The sequence below is a fragment of the Trachemys scripta genome, chromosome 8 (genome assembly GCF_013100865.1).
Source record: "Trachemys scripta elegans isolate TJP31775 chromosome 8, CAS_Tse_1.0, whole genome shotgun sequence".
Classification (NCBI taxonomy): domain Eukaryota; kingdom Metazoa; phylum Chordata; order Testudines; family Emydidae; genus Trachemys; species Trachemys scripta.
The window spans coordinates 104,992,150-105,013,074 of record NC_048305.1 but is presented as its reverse complement, the minus strand read 5'-3'; the positions used below and the strand labels follow the sequence as shown (position 1 = coordinate 105,013,074).

Below are 20,925 nucleotides of genomic sequence, written 5' to 3'. Positions count from 1 at the left end.
AGCAGGGAAGGAAGTGGGATGGTTCAGACACAGTATACAATGGATAGAGAAGGCTGTTCTTAGGGGAGCGTGGGTCCCGTACTGGCAGTATCCAAGCTCTAGGGATAAGTGGTGTGTCGTTGAAAGGCCCCACTGAAGTAGTGTTTTAAGGAGGGATGTGAATGAAGGTGGCAGATGAGCATATGAGAAGAGGAAGACTGTTCTGGGACTAAGGGACCAGGTAGGAGAAGGCAAGAAGCTGAGGATGGCAGAAGGGTGTATTTGTAATGGTTGTGAGGGGGAACTGGCTATGGCCAGAGCAAAGGCAGTGGAGGGGAATGAAGAGAAAAGGAGAGCAGAGATGCAGACCGGGGAGGAGTGGTGCTGAAGCTCGCATTTAATGCAGAAGGTGACGGAAGCTAGTGGGGTGGGGGTGGAGCTATAGATATGGTTACAGCGATGGAGGAGAGAGAGAGAGGACATGTTTGCTGGGCTTTTGGAACTGAGGCGAGATAAGCAGGGAGGCCAGAGAGCCACTGTTTGTTGGGGCTCAGGTGGATATGTTCATGGGATGGCAGACTGTCGCAATCTCGTGAAGGAACGTTTGGCAGGAGATAGCTGAAGTCCAACTTCTTTCCCTCGCTACTGAAACAGATGCTGACAAGTTGATTTGGGCCAAAATGCAGACTTTGTAAAAATGGCTTCAAAATAATCTCATGCTGGTAGGAATGATTTCATCATTAAAGAAACAATCAAGGGGATAGGAAGCAGAAAGGGTCCCTGATCAGTCTAGCTGTGTGACACCCAGAAAGTAAACACATAGCCGGAGGATAAGCATGTTGGATTTTTAAAATGCTTCATTTTATTGCTAATATGAGCCATGACATTTTAAAAGCGAGGGCCCAGATCTTCACCTGGTGTAAATCAGCATACCTCTGATTTACACCAGCCAAGAATCTGGCCCGCTGACACCAAATCCTCCTTTGCATTACACTGGTGACATCACTGTGATAGGTGACTTAGAAAACCAGACAGATCCATGGCACTTTACCAGCATCAAAGAGATTGCACCAGTGTAACCAAGGGCAGAATTTGATCCACTATTATCAGGATAATGTCCCCTTACAATTAGTACAGATTTTGGTTTAGCTTTGGCAATAGTACTGGCGGTGGAGAATGGAAACAGAACATTCTCTGTGACATCCTGAGGCATCAGTCTGGTGATCTTCAGGGAGGATTAGAACCAGGTCCCTTCTGTCACAGAATTTCAAACACCCTGTGGGGATTAATAAAGCTCAAGTTCATACTTCATATTCACACTGTAGGATTCTTTTATAATGACATTGTTTAAAGTAAAAACTCACTAATATTGAACATGTTTTGTTACATGTAAAATCATCCCTATATACAGTTTAGTCCAGTATAGTTTAGTATCCCCTATGGACTAATGCGTATGTCTGTATATAGTAAGCTATCATTTTGCACCTACATCTTGATGAGGAATTACATTTTCATTTATCAGTAGCCAGCCCCCATTGGCCTCCCCCTGAATGTAATACTCCAGCTCCGTCTAGGCAGTGTTCAGCATGAGTTTGTAATCTCAGAGCTGCATCTCCACATTCAAGATTCGGGTGGCTGCAATCTTCTCCATTTATACACACTAAAGACATGATTTTCCAGAGGTGCTGAGTCCTCACAACTCCATTGGAAATCAATGGGAGCTACAGATGCTCATCACCTCTGAAAAAACATCAAGCCCTAAACATAGTCATTAGGCTCTGGGTCATTTCATTTCAAGTTGAAAGTGTCATCCTCAATTGGACATGTCAGTGCTAATCTGCCTAGCTGTTTTGTGATGGTGACAAAAATCAGATAAGGTATAACATGAGCAATTGCCACTGATTTAATTTCTTGTGACGTAATCTATGTGATCTCCCAAACTTCAACTGGTAGGGCAGCCTGACATTACCCCACTGAGCCCCTTCTACTCCCCCAAGCCTTAGAACTTGTACCGTATACCCCACAGCACTCACTCTATTTCCCCCCTTTCCTCTTCCGTTAGGAGCTCAGTCTTTCGCAGTTTACGTCTGCAGGCGCGCTCCTCACTGCTACTGACGCTGGAACTCTCCTCCGAGCTTTCGGAAATTAAATACTTGATCGCCACCGCATCCTTCTCGTTCATTTGCAAGCAGAGGCAGGAGGATTCGCTCACCTTAAACGAGTCCCCCCACATGCTTTGGCACATGTCAGTCCCATTTGCATACACCTAGATGTCAAACAAAACAGATGAAATTTAAAAAAACCACCTCACCCATCAAAAACATTTGGGCCTGATTTGCCGTTGCCCTTGGTCATTTCTACCAGTGTAAAGAGGATCTAAAACATTGCCAAATCAGCCTGGTAGTGTGTGAGACCCACTTAGCCTGCTGCAAACCACTTTGCAAGGTGCAGGGCAAAGAAGAATATAGCCCCTTATTTTCTAAGTTGTTTTCACATGCTGGGTGCTATCGATGAAAGCTAGTGTGTGTGTGTGTGACCCCATACAGCAAGAAATGTGCCAGGACATTCTGACATGTATTTGTTTTAGTGACCTTTGTATCAGACAGAGTTCTGGAAGCTGAAATCATCTATTACTCCACGGAGCGGTGCAGTCTAACAGGTTCGTGGCTATCTGGAATTTCACTGTTGTCAGTATATGTACATTATGGCCATTCAGGACCCCATACAGAGAGTACAGGCGGAACTCAGAACAGCCACCCCCTGCTTGTAGGAACTCCAAGGGAGGTCAGAGAGCCACAACATCACCTGCCCTCCCTCAGAGTGAGTCCCCCAAGGGGACATGTCCAGCTCAGGGAAATTACAGGTCCCTGTACCAGTTTAAAATGAATCTGTCCTATATCTTGTTTTGTACCAAAATCTTTTTTGGAAGCACTACCTACAGTGACCTTTATGACCACACTGCAAATAAACCTCTTCACTGTTTTGTTTATGTCATGGTAACCTGCTGCCCTCCTGGCCTGGACTCAAATAAACATTCATATCTTATTTGTTGGAGAAGCTAAGAACAGGTAGCCTTTAGGTCAGCAGAGTTGGCAGGTCATGTACTTTAGCAAAGCCATGAATAGGTCATTAATGTTATCTTTTTTTGCACTTTGTCCTCCACATATTTGCTGTTGATTTGTAATAACTTCTGTTTAAATTGTTGCAAAAGAGACTTAGCTACCCTGCAAAATAAAGCTGATAAAGTACTTGGCATATGCGGGATGGCAAATGAAGCAAGCTTGGGAGTAAAAAGCAGGAAGTATTGTTTAGTGATTGAAGGACTACTGAGGTCTATTTCTGACTTTGTCACTGACTCACTCTGCAACCTTGGTCTAGTCATTTAACTTGTCTCTGCATTCCTTTGTTAGTGGGAAATGAGTATAATACATATCCCAATAGGGGTGTTGTCAGACTAACTCAGTGCTTGTGAAGCACTTTGAGATCCCTGATGGCCATTACTATAAATATTCAAAGTATTATATGGTCTATTGTTCTCATTGTTATGCAGACGCCCTCCCCTACACACTGTTATTGCTAATGGAAGTGATAAGTGTGCAGTGAGTGTAGTGGAGCCCTTGCCCATAAGCATCAGTTCCTATAAATATGCTGAGTTTCCAGTAGTGTGGCAAATTCTGCCACGTGCAACAGCTTTTCGAGTTACCCTTGTCACCCATGTGTGTCCATATAATAAAGAGAGTCTCTTCCCAGACGATTCACTCTGTGCAAGTCACTCATTTCTCTGTGGCTCAGGGATCATTGGATGAAAGGTGCTATAACTGCAAAGTATTAATGATTGTTATTTTTAGGATAGCTTCTCAGGCCCAGTTATGTGGGAGCAGGGGTGGGGCCATCATGTCCGTGAGTTGCACCGTCCCCCCATTTCCCAGAGTGGTCTCTTCTTCTCCTGAAGAAGCTGTCTCTTTCTTTGCTCAGGGGAGGGGGGGAGATCTTGGTGTATACCGGGGGTTCTCAGACGTTTGTACTGGTGACCCCTTTCACACAGCAAGCCGAGTGCGACCCCCCTTATACATTAAAAACACTTTTTTATATATTTAACACCTTTATAAATGCTGGAGGCAAAGCAGGGTTTGGGGTGGAGGCTGACAGCTTGTGACCCCCCATATAATAATCTCGCGACCCCCTGAGGGGTCCCAACCCCCAGTTTGAGAACCCCTGGTGTATATATGCTTGTGATATGCAGGAGGTCAGTCTAGATTAGTTCATAATGGTCTCTTCTTACAATCTATCACCTGGGAATCATATGGAGTCCATTCCAAATAGCCCTCAAAATCTCTGCGCTGTAATGTAGCGTTTAAAGCTAAAACGGAATGGCAGGGAGCTGGCTTCATCTAAGCTGCAGTTGCTGGAGGTGCTATGCCTGTGGAGGGCGAAGGCGGGCAGCAGGCCACTAACTATCTCCTCCTTTTTGAACATGTGCTCTCTCTAGTGCAGGTCTGAGACTGCCAGCCAGTGCACAGAGAGCAATGAGGGGGATCTAGGCCACAAGGTGTGCAAGGGGCTCTGCATTCTTTCCCCCCCTGCACACCCAGAGCAGGAAAATCTAGCCCTCTGGCTGTACCTTCTCTATTTCTGTCCCGTTCACTGGCTTAAGGCTTATTCCTTCAGGTCCTGGCTATTTCCTTACATCCTGCTGGTCAGTTCAGGAGCCAGTAAATCTATAAATATGCCTTTCTGTATTCCCTTATGTAAGGGACGTTTCTAGATTGAGCCCTGGTGTCCAACAGACTCCAAATCACTCACTCGTACTCTCATACTTGCTCGATTAATCGTATGCAATTCACTTTATTCTGATCCTGCTGCTATGGCTACAGGATATTCAGAAGAGAATCGACAAAGCATACCAGCCCTCAAACTGGTGCAGAGGCTTTTCGTTTCTCCAGGCCTCGGGCTATATTCTACTTGTGGGCTTTGCTCTAAGTTCCTTTCGGTGAGTGCTCTGCATGCAGAACAATGATACCATGTGGCTGATAAATTTTAAGATAGCATGTGTAAAACTGGCTAGGATCCATTGTACATTTTTGATATTCAGCATTAGTTCCAAATACTCCTTCCAGCCATTCACATGTCAAATGCATGGCTGTTGATTGCTTCACCATATGGGTTAAAGGCACTTGAAGAAATAAAGCATCTGTCTGCAATGCACTGACACTCGAGAACTCGCTGTGCCTTTTGGATATCAGCAACTTCCCTTCCAGAAGCTCACTCCAAGCGCAAGCAAAGTCTGACTTTTTCAGCGTTTCATTTTAACCCTGAAAGCATGTTTTTTTTAAATGGTTTGGACAGTGCTTTGAGGTGTTTTGGCTATTGCCATGTAAATAAGCAGAATACTATTAATTTGAATTATGTACCACCGGGGTTCTCAAACCTCATTGCAACGCAACCCCCTTCTGACAACAAAAATTACTACAGGACCCCAGGAGGGGGGACCGAAGCCTGAACCCACCTGAGCCCCGCCACCCTGGGGGAGGGGGGAGGAAAAAGCCAAAGCCCCGCTGCCCCAGGCCGGGGAGGCCAAAGCCCAAGCCCAAAGGCTTCAGCCCCAGGCAGGGGGCCTGTAACCTGAGCCCTGCCGCCCAGGCTGAAACCCTCAGTTTGAGAACCACTGATGTACTGTATTACTGTGCTTTGATAATAGGAGAGAGCCATGATGTGATAATTTTGCTGGCAGAGGTTGTTATTAAACATAACGGGCCTTGCACCTTGTGCAGTCATTGATACCTATAAAAAACAGGAGTAAAACATAACAATTGTGATTGGGCAGCATTATAGACCCCTTTTCTACAACTGTCGATGATCACAGAAGGTCAAGGCCATGGATAATCAGGCCCTTGTACTTTTGAACTGAGTGTATCTTTTATACGACATTGTACATTTCCTCTCCTCAGCGCCTCCCACGTGTATATTGTTTGTATAACATAAATGTATCTTCAAATCTTTCAGTTAGATGATTCGTTTTGTTCTATAACCGAAAGCCTCTATATCCATTATTATACATGTTTCTTGCCATTTAATTAAAATTGCAATAAAGAACAATTGATTCTAAAAACCATTAACACACACACAAGCTCTCTCACCAACAGAAGTTGGTCCAATAAAAGATATTACCTCACCCACCTTGTCTCAATAATATTTTTGTAACTTTTAGCTTCAGATGAAATGATTATTGCCGTGGAAATGAATGTGGAGTAGCAGAGAACTTGCTTTGGAGAATCCTCTTCTTTACTCTCTTTCTAACCATCACGAGCAGTATTTGGTGATGACCGTGGCCAGCAAGGGGCGTGGCTCTGTGTTTAGCTTAAGAACTGCAGTGTCTGGTTCGAGTTGATAAGCCTTCTGGATTTGCTGCCCGGTCTTTCCCGGCTGATGGATATATTTTCTTTAAAAATAACTACCAGTGAGTTTAGGGATGGTGAAAAGTGACAGAAGGTTTCAGCCTATCTCCAGAACAGGCACAGAATGAGCAGGGACCAGCTGTAGCTATCGGAAGGGCGCTCAGAGCCAATTTTCCGAGGGGCTATTTTCCGTCTTTGCTTCAACCAGAGCTGCATGGATTCTCAGCGCTTCTGAAAGTCAAGCCCTTAGTCTCCACAGCCCATTCATTTATAGTCTTTTCTTCTGAGACTGCCACTTGTGGTGGGTTTTGTAATGCAGACACCGGTCCCACATCATCTCCTCTCACAGAGGCCACTGAACAGCCTTCAGGTGGCAACTGCAGTCATTCGCCACCACCCCGTTCCACCTTCAAGTAACAGTGACTTGGAGGCGAACAGCTTTGCAAGCCTAGTACCGGTCTTCACCAATGAATTTTCAGTTCAGTCCCCATCCTCTGTCCTCAGGGAACCCTGCTGTGTGAGCAGTTCTCACAGGCTCATGTAAACTAAATCTTTATGAATATTCAAAACCCAGTTACTGTATTACAGTCCCACACTACACAATTTTCACCTGCTCCAAAGGCCACTGAAGTAAGTGGAAAGACCCCCATTTACTTCAATTAACTTTGGCTCAGGCCCCAGACAATGTTTTTCCTAGGATTCCTCAGTGTCCCCATGTGAGCCTTCATTTTATACTCTTGCTCAGAAGGTTAGGCACCACAGCCATCAGACTTTTATCAGAAGGACTGGGTGAGCTCTTATAAAGTCTGTCAGTGCTGCTGTTTAACCAGCAGGGGTCTGAGGAGGATAATGGAAGAAAAACAGGGGGAGTCTAAGGATTTCCACAGGGATCTGGAGGACAAACTCTCTTCCTCAGGGGAAAAAAGCGTGAGTGCAAAAGTACAAACAGGGTAAAGATGCATCAAATCTAAAGGGTAAATATTTAAAAAAATGTGATTTAAGAGCTTACATCCCATTTTTCAAAAGAGCACTTAGGAGTTCTCATCGAAAGTCCATGGGACGCAGGCTCTTAAATCACATAGACATTTCTCCTTTTGTTGTATTCTCCAAGTTAATATTTCTCTACACTGTAGTATCTAGACCAGTGGTTCTCAATCAGGGGTACATGTATGCTATACACTGAAATGTATATTATACACTGAAATATATGTACAATATTTATACAGTATTCCAGTTGATTTCTTTTATAATTATATGGTAAAAATGAGAAAGTAAGCATTTTTTAAGTAATAGTGTGCTGGAACACTTTTGCATTTTTTATGTCTGAGTTTGTCAGCAAGTAGTTTTAGATGAGGTGAAACTTGGGGCTAAACAAGCTAAATCAGACTCCTGAAAGGGGTACAGTAGTTTGGAAAGGTTGAGAGCCACTGATCTAGACAATACAATGGTTAAAATATCAGGGTCTACTCCTTGCCATCCTGCTTCACCCAAGATGAGAAATTAAATAAGAATAAATCTGGTACACCTCTACCCCGATATAACGCGACCCGGTATAACATGAATTTGGATATAACGCAGTAAAGCAGTGCTCCGGGGGGGCAGGGCTGTGCACTCCGGCAGATCAAAGCAAGTTCAATATAATGCAGTTTCACCTATAACGTGGTAAGATTTTTTGGCTCCTGAGGACAGCGTTATATCGGGGTAGACATGTATAGACAAAACCTGGAATTGTAGAAGTCCAAACAATTTACCTGTTGATTTTTTTCACCCAAAGACTTTTTTGATGAGTTAACCCCTCAGGAAGTAGCGCTCACTGTCTTTTAATTCTCTTATTCCTGTAACTGATCCGGTGTGCTTTCTCACCTTATTGTAGGGGATGCATTCGTTTTTACAGTGGTTCTCTCCATTTTCATCCCATTCCCAATCTGTCAGCCAGTTGTGGATGCAGGTGGCATCATTTTTACATGCTTCATACCTGCATGGAGGTTAGTGAGGAACAGAAAGTAAAATTATTTACCTCCTTGTTCTTCAGAGATGTCACTGGATTACACTGATGTCACACAAAGAAGGGCGCATGGGTTCTGCTAATACTCTGTGCTTACATAGCACTTTTCCTCCAGTGATCTCAAAGATGTGAACATATTATCTCCTTTTTACTGTAGGGAAATTGAGGCAAACTCCATCATTGATCCATGGACTTTCTGCTCTCTTATACCCAGCATCTACAAGGAACCAAAATTGGACAGCAGCAGCCATTTGGGGCAGGCACCCCAAGGACAGACCATCCTCAGAGAGAAGTGGGGAATTTTTATATTTACAAAAGGAAAGAAGCTAATAATGCCAGTTTGAAAGGTGCTGTAAAGAGTCTGTAAAGCCTCTGAATCCCAGCTGCTGGGACTGGACAACGGGGATGGATCCCTCCATAACTGCTCTATTCATTCCCTCTGAAGCCTCTGGCACCGGCCATGGTCAGAAGACAGGATACTGGATGGACCATTGGTCTGACCCAGTGTGGCTGTTCTTATGTTCTAAAGAAATGGGGAAAGCAATCAACTAATGAGCAATTAAATAAGGTCATATAAAAATAGTCCAAGAGCCCAGGTTCACTATTTCTAGGGGGTTGAAGCTGGGGGCAGAAGAGAAGATGTTAAAGGAGCCCAGAGGACTATGGTTTGATAGGAACTGTTTTAAATGACAATTAAATAAAAAAGCAGGTAAATTATTTGTAATCGTCAAGTATTGTAAACTGTTAGCCTATATAAGGAAAAAGTAACTTATTACTGTTACTCTCATGCTTCCTCCCTCTCCTATTGTTTGTTATATTCACGTATTGGGCCTTATCTTCCCTAAAGCCCAGATTTTGCAAACACTTACACACCAGCGTACCTCTGTGTGTCTGAGGCCTGGTCTATACTACAGAGTTATGTCGACGTAAGGCAGCTTACGTTGACCTAACTCTGTAAGTGTCTACACTAAAGTGTAGCTCCCACTGATGTAACTCGTCCACTACACAAACTTAATAACTCCACCTCCGCGAGAGGCATAGCACATAGGTCAATGCAGTGTCAGTGTAGACACTGTGTTGCTTACAGTGACTATTGCTGCCTTTCAGAAGCCGTCCCACAATGACAGTTAAACTGGCGCAAGTGCTCCCGGAGAGGACACGCACCGCCACACAAGGAGCGTGGTGTGGACATACAAAAGCGATTTACTTAGTGCGGTGGCTACACATCGCCGTAACTTAGGTCAACTTAATTTGCAGTGTAGACTTGCCCTGAGTAGTTTCAAAGATTTCAGTGGAATTACTCATCTGAGTAACCCCAAGGGTTTTTAAATCATGAGCCAGGGCTAGAAAAATCAAGATTGGCTTAAAATCATGCAAATTTTTAATAAGAAGACATTTGGTGGGCGGGGGAGAGGTTTTCAATTTGCTTTCTGTTTTTGAATCTTCAGGGTACACTCAGGTCCCCTTTTCAAGGTTTTCTCTGCAACCATGAAGGCTAGAAACTTAATTTTTTTTTAAATTAAAGCTGAGATTCTCACATAGTCACATGACTCCAGAAGCTGGGGCAAGACTCAAAATCAAATTGCAAAGGTTGGCACTATTGTACACACAAAGTTAAACCCTAGTTTATAAGCTCTTTAGGGCAAGGACTATCGCTACTAATGGATTTGTACCTCACACAATGGGGCCACAATCCTTACTAGGATTTTAGATGCTGGTGTATTATAAATAATAAGAACAACAATGCATTCACATCCAAATTCAGCCCTTAGTCTTTGAAAACTTAGGAGCGATCAAAGCTATTTTAAACTTGTTTTCTATACAATGTGTGCAACAAGCTGAAAATACTTTTGTCTCACATTTTCACATTCAGTCAGTTTTCAACAGCCAAGCTTTTATGATGCAGTAATCACCTGGTAGTGCTGGAGTGGACTTTTGATACCAGGAACTCCACTCAGTAGTGATACAATGACATGTTAAACTTTAAATTGTACGAGTTCAACTTTTCAAGGATAGCCTTTGGCGAACTCTGAGCAGAATAATCTAGGAAGTGTGTTGTCCAAAGTCCTATGTTGCTTTGTTGATCACAAGTCTCTCTCCATTTCGAGAAAGGACTCAAATCTGTTTCCATCACACCCCCTCGTGGGGGTAACAGCAAGAACAGATGGAGGATAAACGAGATCTGAACTGAGCAACGACTGGGTGGGAGAATGGGATAGTCCCAAGCCTGCCCACATGTGTAATCTGCTGCTGGACTTTGGGGCCCTGTTGGCAGTGCAGGTCATAGACTGGCCAATTCTTATGATCCAGCCTTAATATGCCACTGACAGGCAGGCTTGGCCAGTACCATTGTGCTGCTGTGTCTGGCACTAGTACAGCTATCAACATCAGAGCTTTAGCGATTAGGATCCAATTCAGCACATGCTTAACTTTAAGCATGTGCTTAAATCCTTCCCTCTTCAGCAAAGCACTTAAAAACATGTGCTTAGGAGTATTGCTGAACAGGGGGCTTGACGCTGTCTCACAGGAACCTGAATTAATCACTATTTGTATTTATCATCTATATTAGTAATGTGCAGGGTCTTCCGGTCAAGATCAGTCCCCATTGTGCTGAGTGCAATATATACATATAGGAAGAGACAGTCCCTGTTTTTCATAGGCTTTTTTTTTAAGTCTCAACGGGGAGCCAATTATGGGGGGCAAAATTATGCAAGGTCCTGACATCTGAAGAGATTTATGCTGTCCAGAAACCCAAACATGGCTCCTTGAGGCATGAAAAAAGGCTTGTGAAAAGCACAAATGCAAACGTGAAAGCCCCTCACACCAGCCAGCAGGCACCCTAAGGCTATGGCTACACCGTATCTTAAGTCGAGGTAAGTTATGTCGCTCAGGGGTGTGAATTAACCACTCCCCCTGAGCGACATAATTTGTGCTAACTTAAGCACAGTGTGGGAGAGCTTCCCCTGCCGACAGAGCAACTGCCGGAGGCTGGAGCAGTTAAGCCGATGGAAGAGCTCTCTCCCATCGGCTTAGAGTGACTACGTTAGAGAGCTTATGGCGGGGCACTTGCACTGCTGTAAATTCTCTAATGTAGCCATAGCCTAAGGGTACGTCTACACTACCCGCTGGATCGGCGGGTAGTGATTGATCTATCGGGGATCGATTTAGTGCGTCTACACTAGATGCGATAAATCGATCCCCGATCGCTCTGCCATCGACTCCGGAACTCCACCACAGCGAGAGGCAGAAGTGGAGTCGACGGGGGAGCGGCAGCCGTTGATCCCACGCCATGAGGACGCGAAGTAAGTGATTCTAAGTCGATCTAAGATACGTCGACTTCAGCTACGCTATTCTTGTAGCTGAAGTTGTGTATCTTAGATCGATCCCCCCCTACTGTAGACCAGGCCTAAGACTGATCTGCTTTTCACAGAGCAGGTTACTTCGCTGCTAAGTATTTTAATTTTGGTGCTAATTCTTATTTGAATGTTCAGGATTATTTTTCAGAATTCATGCTTCCCCTTCTGATGGGCAGGGGCCCATTTCGCAGATGGGTCAGAAAGAAAGCCACCCACAGGGCTCTGCACGGTTCATAGGGACTTTCAAAGAGACCAGTTTTAATGCTGATGGCAGCAGGAAATCCTATAACAATAGGAAGAAAGGGGAAGGCCCCAGGCTAGTCAGATGAATTTATTTTAAATGAAATCACTGCTCTCTCAGAATCTTATGCACATTTCTGGCCACAAAGACTACAGTATGCAGCAGGCATATTCACAGCCCATGGAGAAAGTAGGTCACTTCCCCAGGAGCGCTGCAGCATACTAAAAGGACTCCCATGAGTACAATGTGGACAATCTTTAAATGCTACTTTGGAATGTCAAGGAGAGTGGGAATTTCGTTCAAAATACCTTTTTAGTCTCTGGCCTTGGGTGGGACGAGAGAATGGGAATGACACTGAAAGCTGTCAGACACACACCCATGCATATAATATATTGGGTCATTTGTATATTTGTGTCCTATGCCAGGTATATATGACACCAACTGGAGTACCAGATGAGTGGGATGCATAAGAAATGGGATGGAAAGTAATACTGCAGATAAATAAGTACTTCTTATTTGCTCACTATCTTCTTGGTGCTTTCCAGACATTCAAGAAGGGACAGACCTTGTCTTGAGGAGCATAAACTCCCAGACCAAAATGGTCTTTTCTTTAAGGTTACAAAACATGGTTTACCAGCTGGTTCTGTTTATATTCAGCTAAACCACATGAGGAAAACTGGAGTGCTTTGTAACATCATGGAAACCCGTAATATACATTACAGGCCTAATTCTCATTTGCTTTCCACCATCCTGGCAGTGGAAAAGGGGCCTTAAAATGGGCATAAATTACATGGGCTATGTGTATTTTCTTTCACCATTATGCTGTTCTTTAATTTTACATAACAGATAGATAATGACTTTTTGTATGATTGATATGGATTGTACAAGGTTTATTCTAGCTTTCAGTGGCACCTCATATTGCCTATTATGGGCCTGCTCCAAAGTCCACTGATATCCAACAGAAAGACTCCAAGGCCCAGACTGTCAAGGGTATGGTGCCTAACTCCTATTGATTTTAAGGAGAGTTAGGTGCCTACATATCTTTGAGGATCTGTGCCCAGCTGACTACAATGAGCTTTGGATCAGGCCTTGAAACAACAGATGGGATTGCAGAACAGAGTGGAAGTCGTCTCCTCGCTTATTGGTCTGATCACTTCCCTCTGAATCCTTTCCATTGTCTTCCCGTCCATGACTGCATCAGATTTAAGTTTCTTGCCAGCACCTTCAAAATGCTATATAACTCTGCCCATCCCTTTGACTGTTCATATTTCATGTCACTCCCTTGCCCCCTCTGCTCTGCCAACGATGCTGTCCTCAGTTGCTCCTTTATCAGCTTTTCACATAACACCCCTCCATGCCCTTTTCCATGCTGCTTCTTATGCATTTTGAAGTTGTCACCTTTCAGAGTTCATGCACAAGACCCTTATCTCTCCATATTTAAGTTCCTCTTGAAGCCCTACTTTTGCAATGCTGCCTATCGTGAATCATGGTGACATGTACATAGAGTAAAAATTAGAGAAAAAAGTGATATGTTGTTTCCAATTCCCCCTAACCCCTGTCTACGTGTCTATCCTTGGGACAGGGATTGTTTTTTCTTATCTGTCTGGAAAAAGCCAAGCATATACTGGGCACCACCATAAATAAAAAGACAGCAATTCCTATACAAATACTGACGAAGAGTCCTGTGGCACCTTATAGACTAACAGACGTATTGGAGCATAAGCTTTCGTGGGTGAATACCCACTTCTTCGTATTCACCCATGAAAGCTTATGCTCCAGTCTATAAGGTGTCACAGGACTCTTTAAAAACAACAAGGAGTCTGGTGGCACTTTAAAGACTAACAGATTTATTTGGGCATAAGCTTTCATGGGTAAAAACCTCACTTCTTCAGATGCAACAGGACTCTGTCGCTTTTTACAGATCCAGACTAACACGGCTACCACTCTGATACTATACAAATACTGTATATAAGAGATGGGCCCAACCTGGAATCTATTATCTAAACACCTTCAAATTTCAGTGGTGGTGGTTTTGGATTTGAATCTACAGAGCTGAGCCTATCCAGTCAAGTTAAAGGTCTTGATCCCTGTCTCCCAGGCACTCAGAAATCTGGGCCCAGCATATCTAAAAGACCGCTGAAAGCTCCAGGATTAAAACCATGGTCAACAATTCTGCTCTTCCAGCAAAATGGAATTTTCTACAACACGATAAAAGTCATTGGTGGAACACACGAGCTTTATCCTTCTTCGACCTGCCTTCTCTAGCTTTGACACAGAGCAGAGTGGACATATTTAAAAAAAACAACCCAACTCACCCAGTGCACTAAATGCCCCACTAACAACTACGTGGATGAAACAAAACAATCACTATGCTCTCAAAGGAACTCACACAGAAAAACAATAAAAGACAAAAACACCCTGTCACCCACAGGTGAACACGTTTCACAAAGTGATCACTCTGTACCTGACTTATCAGACCTCATCCTCAAAGGAAACCTGCATACACCTTCAAAAGATGAGCCTGGGAATTTAAGTTCTTAACTTTTCCAGATACTATAAAATGCGGCTCTTCAGAAGTTAATATGCGGCTCCTTGCATAGGTGCTGACTCTCGGACTGGAGTTACAGGCGCAAACTTTTCAATGTGCCAGGGGTGCTCACTGCTCAACCCCCAGCTCTGCCCCAGGTCCTGACCACACTCCCCCCCTTCCCCCAAGGCTCTTGCCCCTTCCCCCGAGCCTGCCCTGCCCTCACTCCTTCCCCTTCCCCCCCAGAGACCCCTGCACACTGTGAAACAGCTGATTGTGGAGGCACAGGGAGGCGCTGATCGGTGGGTCTGCTGGCGGGCGGGAGGGGGGGAGCTGATAGGGGGCTGCTGACGTATAACTGTGGCTCTTTGGCAATGTACATTGGTAAATTCTGGCTCCTTCTCAGGCTCAGGTTGGCCACCCCTGCTATAAATCATGGACTGAATAGAGATTAGGGGTGCTGGAACAATTTGTATAGTGGGGGTGCTGGGAGCCATTGAACCAAACTGTAAACCCTGCATATAATGGAAACCACTTCAAGCCGGGGGTGCGGCAGCCCCCTCCCCCATCACCTCTAGTTCTAGTACCTATGATAGAGATACTGGATTTATGGCTTATTACAACAGTTGGTAACCTACTAAACCCCATCCCCAGCATTTTCCCCTCCTTTCCCCCCTATGACTGGACAGGTATTTAAGGGGCACTTCACCTTGAATGCTCTCTTGAAATGTATTAACTACTTAGGCTAAACAATCTGTTCCATCTTGTATTTATCTGTGATACTCTGAGTACATTTCCCAGACTTGAGGAGATCTGTGTAAGCTTGAAAGTCTGTCTCTTTCACCAACAAAAGTTGGTCCAATAAAAGATATTGTCTCACCCACCTTGTCTCTCATCAATTTGAATGGAAGACAGGTGTCTAAATCTTCTAGACTGCTCTGAACATCTCAACCATTATTTGTATTACATTCACATCATTTTCCCAGTAAAGCCAAAATTCTCTAGTTACTATGCACAAGCCTAAAGGTAATAGAGAAAATAGATCAAATGCATTTTTCCAGCTCCTATACGTGCTCTAACATAGCTTTGCTAAATACCAAGGTTTCATGATTAAAGATCTAAATTTCACATCTCTCTATACCTATAAATAGATGCTGGATCTGGATCACTGGAAAATCAGAATTCTCACTTCTCCAATGGGATCCAAGATGTCTAGACCTGATGATTTGCAAGATATTGAGCTTAAAACTATCCCACCACCTGCCTTGCATCTCAAAAAGTAATTTTCACTGCCTGCTTTTATCTGAGTTGTATTTGGGGAAAGAAAAAATTAACTATTTTTGGGTTAGATCATTATCATTTTTATTAAATGAGGGCTGTTTGAAAACTGCTCTGAAATATGGAGTATTAGAAGTAGTTTCAGCAGAGATGGATTAGTAGACAGAAAATAGGTGAAGAGGCAAAAGGTTAAAAATAAATTAAATTTATTACATAAATTAATTTATGTTAGTTTATCCCATGATTCCACAGTGTACTTAATAGGTACAGAAATAAAGGAATTGTATCTATATCATGGGCACATATTTAGATAATATATGTGATTATGCTGCTCACATAATTTGTCTTTCCAAAACCATTATAAACCATTATATAAACTGACTTTATACTAGACTTGGAGATGTCACTGAGTACTGCCCATGCCAGTTATGTTATTATTTACAGGGTAATAAATTCAAAGGGGAAAAATTAGAGGTGTAGGAAAAAGAAGAGAAGTTGAACAAAAGAAGGGAGATAAATGATGCAGAGTGCTATCAAATTTTGTTGCCACTTGTTTGGGAGGGTCATTATTTGCACATTTGTGGCTACCCCTTACACGAGTAATGCAGGTATCTCAAACGTAACTAAAAAATATGAGCAGTGTAAAGTGTTAAACCTACCAGTCATCACAGAAATTTTGGCACAAAGGAACAAACTCAATACCAGCAGTGTAGTTGGGATTGATCCAGTGAGCGGCATGTGGGGAACACCGGTAAAAGCATTCAATTTTCTTCATGTAATCCTCACAGCTATATTGAGTGAGAAAAACAACAATTAAGTCTGCTTCTCAGCATCCAAGATTATAGTCCACACTTTCCAACAGGTTTCAACAGGACCATCACTATAGATTAGATGGAGCAGTTTAAATCCATCCTCTCGTCCTATTTGTGTATAGATTCTAAACTCGTTCCTTTGATGTTGGGTGCAGCTTCTGCATGTGTAATTACTGGAACTGGACAAATCATGCAAAAAAGTTCATGAATATTCACTCTAATTTTTAAATGAATTAATTCATCATATTTGGGCTTCTTTTGTATTTGCTTTATACAAACATTTGAGCCACTGAGTTTTTGCTGGCACAAAATGATCAAGTTCAAGGCAATAATAAAATGTAGCATCAAACCACAGCATAAAGCTTTGTTTCTGTGTTATAGTCTTATGATTTCACCAGTATTTAGATTTTCTCTAGTCCAGCTGAAGTTACTGAAAAACCACATATTGTAGTTGTTCTCCTGGGCGTGGCAGGAGATAGCTATTACTTTTGCAAATATGTTTTTGCTTAATTGTTTTGCCCTTTCATTCTTTTATTTGTGTAGCCTGTCATATTTTAAACTCTAAAAATCTAGCAACGAACTATAAGCCTCAGTTAGGAAAACATTTTTTATGGTTACAAGGCTCACAAGACTACAAAAATTTTTCTCATTATTTGCAATTTTCCTTTCTGGCTTTCCTTTTACATTTTGTTTTTTAAGACTTAATCTCATTGATCTGTTTTTTTAAAGAAGGGACAAGGCCCTGTTGATACTGTACAAATCATGGGCTAGATTCAATGGTATGCACCAGCTGTTTGCACTGCTACAGCAGTACAAAGCAGGCATGGTTGTAAATGTGGCTTAACCAGCCAGTTAAACCAGGTTTGTTACTGGTTTGTATTGCCAGATGATTGCACACCAGAGAGAGCATTTTTTAAAAGAGCAGGTCTTAAGAGCTGTCACTCCCCTTCATGAAATGGCAGAAGCCACTCTGCCTGAATAAAGTGTGATTAAGACTCCATGGATTTTTGGGCGAGGAGAGAAGGAGCAAAGAGGAGCTGGGCAGAGGGGCCAAGATGGGGGCAGCCACTTTAGGCAACATCTCCAGAAAAACCTATGGAGTTTCCATCAGAAATTCCAGGGGGAGTTAATGTTGGCAGTTTCAGCTATTGTGGAATAGTCCTATTGCACCAGGACATAGACAATATCAAAGCTGACTTACGATTTACTGAGATTCCCACATCTGTTCCAGTAGCTGTTGCTTACTTGAATTACTGGTGAATGAGCCAACTGCTCTGTGAAGTTTGCATAGCAACAGGAAGCTATTGGAAATAAAACAAAGAGACTCCAATGAGGGTTTACTTTAACACTCAAAATTTGGAAAACTCAAAATTTAGAATGAATCTTTTTGGCACTTAATCCAAAATGGTAACTACTGGGAGGGAAGCTTTACAAAAGAAAGACTTTCTACCACTTGTAAGTGAATGATCTTGGAAATGATAATGTGCCCGCTGATTAAGTGGGACTGAACTGGCATCAATATTGTTTTGTGAGAATGTATTCAGTCAGTGCCAAGAAGCTAAGTGGTGTTTAACCAGCTGTCATATGCTGGAGGAGTGAAATTTCTGAACTCCAGACTTTTCATACAGAAGTTACCAAATAAAGAAGAAAAAAGATGACATGCAGTGAATATTGGTTTTAGTCTTATATTTATATCCAGTACAGCATTTTAGTTTTCATACTTTTTAATCAGGTCAGAAAGTTAATTAGGACTATACTTTGTGCACTGATACATCACAATCAAGACAATTATGCTGTATTTTAAATATTCTCATACTCATATCAAGCCCAAATCATCGCTAGTGTGAGCTTAAGTAAATGGAGTACAACTGGATGAAATTTGGATCAGACATTTTTGAAGTTCAGTTACTGAAGCCAATACTTTTGCAACCGGTCTCAAGGAGAGCAGTATCTGGCTCTGCAATTGGCACTGGATGTAGTAAGGAAAAAGCCAATAAAAGTTGCTTTTCAAACAAACCTCTTATTGTAAATATTGCACAGTGTTAACGTAATTAAAAGTATGGTAGGGACTGTTAGTTGATACAAAGGTCAACTTTTAAACTATTCTGAAAATTCTCTGCCAAAGATTAAACAGCTCTTACATTCAGAGTACAGTGTGCATTCATGCATGTCCAGCTCAGGGCTTGGTCTATGCTTGTGAGTCCCCCCCTCCAGACATTTATCCCTTTTGCAGGTGGATGTTGCTAGGATAGCAAAAAATAGGACTACAGCAAACTTGAACATCGTCATTCTGCACTTGCCCTGTAAGGAAAGAATACATTTCAGTGAGGTCCTTTATCTCTGAGAAAAGTTTGGTATGAAATTTCATACTCGATTATAACACTAATAGGAAGCACTGTTTAGAAAAGGAGAAAAATTAAAAAGTGCTAAGCAAAGATGTACAGACAAATATTTATACGTGTATTTGTCCCCTTTCTCAATATCTTAATACTGTATTATTAACAGGCAAGATTTTGAAGCCAAGCAGGACAAATGACTGAGATCAAGAACCTCAGGCACTGAATCGTAACACAGCTTGAGATTCATGGGAACATACACATTCCCATATTACATCAGGCTAGAGGTCTAGCTGGTCCAGTAGCCTATTTGGGACAGTGGCTGGCACTAGCTGCTTCAGAGGACAGTGGAATAATAATAATACCTATTTCTTATACAGCACTTTTCATTGATAGATCTCAAAGCACTTTATCCTCACAAGACCACTGTGAGATAGGGAAGTATTAGTATCCCCATTTTACAGATGGGGAACTGCAGCACAGAGGCAAAGTGACTTACCCAAGGTCTACCATCTCTATACAGTCATTATTTTGTATACCTCTATCTTGTCCCCTCTTATTTATCTCCTCATAAATTAAGTAGTCCTAATCTTTTCCATCTTTTTTCATATGGAAGTTTTTCCAGACCTCTCTAATCATTCTTGCTGCTTGTTTCTAACCCCTTGATATTTCTGCTACATCCTTTTTGAGATACAGTGGCTAGAATTGAAAGCAATATTTCAGGAAAGGTCACACTATTGACTTATATAATGGAATTATAATATTTGCCATATTGTTTTCCATTCCTTATGCATCCTAACATTTTTGTTTGCTTTTCTAACCTCTGGTGCACATTGAGCATAGATTTTCCTTGAGCTATCCACAGTAATGACTGGGGATAACATTTTCAAAAGCACCTCAGTGACTGAGGACCCTAATTCCCTAAGTCATTTTTTAAAGTGACTTAGCTCCTAAGTCACTCTGGCTTTCTAAAAATTTTGCCCCAGGTCTTTTTTCCTGATTTTTTTCAGTTAATTTATAACCTCATAAAGTGTACCAACTAGACAAAAATATTATTGTGATAACTTAGATACAAGCAGAAGATTAAAAACAAAATCATGTATAGCAAAGTTAGTTCTAAATAGTTAATTTAAAAAAACAATAAATGATTTCAGGTTTCCTATAGATACACTGGTGTAAATTTATCCTGGTGTAACTACAGTGACTTCACTGGCTTTACAGCATGGATGAATTTGTTTCATAAGTTCCAGGTTTCTGTTGCATCCTGTAGAAAATTATGCTTTACATACAGTGACAGGTGAACTCATTCTAATGGATTTTAAGGCAATGGGCCAGATTCTCAGCTGGTGTAAACTGATGTTGTCTCCTTGACTTCAGTGGCGCTCTGCTGATTTACAAAAGCTGAGGCTCTTTCTGCATCTTCTAAAGATGATGAATCCAAAAATAAAAGATACAAATAATTCTGAGACCAACATTTCCCCAAAATACAGATTGCGAAAGTATGTTGGTGAACTATTTATGTAAATCTAGAACCTTCCACATAAACCACATCATAATTATTTGTGCATATTATGAAAAATAAACGGCAATCCTTAGGGAAAACTCCCCATGAACTTTATTGGAGAGTGTTGCCTGAGTAAGGACTGCAGGATCAGTCCCTATATTACCTTTCAGTATAAAGAAAACAAAATATTACAGGAAAAGAAAGCTGTCTCTGCAATTTGAGTGTTTTCTCACCTCCTCCGCTGTCTCTCTGATTGTTACCTCTTCCCCACACTGGAAAACAGTAAGTAGCTTTGCACGCTCTCTTCTCTCTATATATCACCTAGTATCAGTGCCCCAGAGTTTATTTGCCTCAGGAGAGTTCCTTGACTCTTTGGAAAGCTAACAGGTTTATCTCAGGAACACACACAATTGGTACACAAACTGACCTGCACATAATGCTCATTTACTGCTTGCAGATCACTAATGGTGAACAAGAAAATACAGGCACGAT

The 20,925-nt window shown here is 42.2% G+C and overlaps 1 protein-coding gene across 1 annotated transcript; it reads right to left on the bottom strand.

Moving 5' to 3' along the window:
- Positions 1-818: 818 nt before the first annotated feature.
- LOC117881643 (riboflavin-binding protein-like) lies at positions 819-20,815 on the bottom strand. The gene is made up of 7 exons (XM_034779162.1): positions 20,667-20,815; positions 18,735-18,894; positions 17,795-17,894; positions 16,441-16,569; positions 8,238-8,349; positions 2,013-2,245; positions 819-1,255 (listed from the first exon to the last, which is right to left on the bottom strand). The coding sequence occupies exons 2-7, from the start codon at positions 18,880-18,882 to the stop codon at positions 1,237-1,239; spliced, it is 741 nt and encodes a 246-aa protein (XP_034635053.1). The 5' UTR covers positions 18,883-18,894; positions 20,667-20,815; the 3' UTR covers positions 819-1,236.
- Positions 20,816-20,925: the final 110 nt, after the last annotated feature.